The sequence below is a fragment of the Cucurbita maxima genome, unplaced genomic scaffold (genome assembly GCF_002738345.1).
Source record: "Cucurbita maxima cultivar Rimu unplaced genomic scaffold, Cmax_1.0 Cma_Scf00038, whole genome shotgun sequence".
Lineage (NCBI taxonomy): Eukaryota > Viridiplantae > Streptophyta > Magnoliopsida > Cucurbitales > Cucurbitaceae > Cucurbita > Cucurbita maxima.
Genome location: NW_019272054.1, coordinates 107,029 through 109,215, shown reverse-complemented (window position 1 = coordinate 109,215; position 2,187 = coordinate 107,029). Strand labels below are relative to the sequence as shown.

Genomic DNA, 2,187 nt, shown 5'->3' with positions numbered 1-2,187 from the left:
TTTTTTTTTTTTTTTTTTTTTTTTTTTTTTTTTTTTTTTTTTTTTTTTTTTTTTTTTTTTTTTTTTGTTCTTTTTGAGTTCAAGGATGGAAATTTTGATCTTTTTGGTTGCCTTCATCAGTTAGTTTGACGATTGGCTGGGAAAGAATTGCTGTCGCATGTTTTTCCACTCGTATGTTGTGGTGGTGGTACACGGAAGTTCGTGTTATTCGGTGCCTTTACTGACCACGTTTCAATTAACATCACATGCAAACTCTTTGCTCTTACGTGTTGGATTATATGTCCAACTTTCTCCTAATTTTAAAAGCTAACCTACAGGTTTGATTACGTCAACAAATGATTAATCTTTTCCTGTGTGGCAACCCTTTCTGAGTCATGCCTGCTATAAAAAAGGTTAGTCCAGAGTTCTATTTTCCTTATTTATTTATTTATAATAAGAAGTCCGTAGTTTTATTGATTTTTGTTCGTTGTTCTTTGTCTATGTGCTTTGTATCTTGTTCCATTCTTATTTGTGTCATATAGAATTGAAGATGATCTCTTAAGATTTTAATATCTGCAGTACTTCTGGATCTTCTATTCTTGGTTTAGCTTGATGTCCACATATAGTAGAGTACGCACTTCCTATATGTATGATCATGGGCTTATGACCCTCTATTCCTTAGCTACTGGTGTCTGTAGTGATTTATTACCTTTAGTTTAATTGGGAAAATTTGGTTTTTGAAGGAATTCTATGCATCAAGAAGTGGATGAGTTTGTTCTATATGGAATTGATCCTATTTGTCTATGCTACATTTATTTTTCTTGTGAGATTTTAACAATTTGGTTCTTCAATCTTGTGGGTGTATTTCCTTCCATATTTTATTTCATTTCATTTTTATTAGTTTCTGTCCACATCTCATTAAAAAGACATTAAATAGTCCATTAAAATTGATACCTTAAGATTCTAGTCTAATTTGATTAAAGCGAGTTGTATTCTGAGATTTATGTATTTCTTTGGCCTTTACATCTCAGGAGCATGAATGTTTAGTAGTAGTGATAAAAATACTAAACGAGTGTTCAAGGAGGGTAGGAGGTTGTAGAAATACAACAGTATAAATAAAAGTCACTCGCAGAATAAAAAAATTTAATCTAGTTTTTATTTGTTTTTCTTTTCTTGAATCTGGTCATATTGTTTTGGATATTTCTTTGTTAAGTTAGCCTGTAAGGTTTTATAGATTTGCGATTTATTTTCATTATTTGGTTATTTTATTGCATAAAAAGTAAGTCAAGTTCTCACTCATGCCGTTTCCCAATTGATTAGAATTCTGAATGCAGTCGGATTGGGAATGTTTTCCACAAGTTGATGAGGCAGATTGGAAATCCAGTTGACTTTGAACTTCCTGATTGGTTTAGTAAATGGAAGCCTTTGCCGTATACCTTCATTAGGCGTAGTATCCTTTGCTAGTTTTGTTCTTTACTATCCTTTGAACTGTATACATTTTTTTCTTTCTTTTTGAAGTTTGTACTTTTCGTTAATGAAATTTGCATACCGTGGACATTTTCTTTTATGAAGTGTGTACCTTTCATTAATGAAATTTTCTTACTTTGGAAAACAGTAAAGTGTAGCCCATGGAGGAGGGAACTTCTCTTTTGTTAGGTCTCACATCTTTCATTGTTATTGATTTTTCACTTAAAGGCAGAGTATAGAGAGATTAACAAATATGTGATTAACCACTTCACTAACTGTATGGGCTGAAAGCATGTATTGCATTTTATTTCTCTGGAATCCAGTAAAACGTGTTATATTTACTGTTTATCTCTGATTTTTATTCTCTTTCTTTCTCCATTATTTTTCTGTTTGTTGATGTTAACAAATTTTAAGATGTCTACCTCACAAAGAAATTTAAAAGACGGATTGAGGATGATGGGATATTTTGTTCCTGTAGCCCTACATCAGGATCTCCAGGTGTCTGCGATAGAGATTGCCATTGTGGGTAAGCAATTTGCCAATAAGTTGCCTAAGTACCATGGCTGATGGAATTCTAAATGTTCTTTTGTCTTTGCATTTTATCCAACCATAACTTCGGAAATTTTAGCTTCTAAATTACCGCCCTGTCAACCATTGTAATATGGAGTGTATTGTTTTGTAGGTTAATATGATCACCAAAAAAAAAAAAAAAAAAAAAAAAAAAAAAAAAAAAAAAAAAAA

General features: G+C 31.6%; 1 protein-coding gene across 6 annotated transcripts in view; it reads left to right on the top strand.

Annotated features, from left to right (window-relative positions):
• The window catches only part of LOC111468902 (histone-lysine N-methyltransferase ASHH3), a 12,338-nt gene that overhangs the window by 890 nt on the left and 9,261 nt on the right, over nucleotides 1-2,187 (top strand). The window contains exons 2-5 of one of the 6 annotated variants that reach the window (XM_023114045.1): nucleotides 121-188; nucleotides 313-392; nucleotides 1,300-1,429; nucleotides 1,861-1,972. In XM_023114045.1, the coding sequence (XP_022969813.1) occupies nucleotides 375-392; nucleotides 1,300-1,429; nucleotides 1,861-1,972 (260 nt within the window). In that variant the 5' untranslated portion in view covers nucleotides 121-188; nucleotides 313-374. Of the gene's footprint in view, nucleotides 1-120; nucleotides 393-1,299; nucleotides 1,430-1,860; nucleotides 1,973-2,187 lie in introns of all 6 variants that reach the window. The other 5 variants (XM_023114044.1, XM_023114043.1, XM_023114046.1 and 2 more) reach the window with 5 other exon arrangements.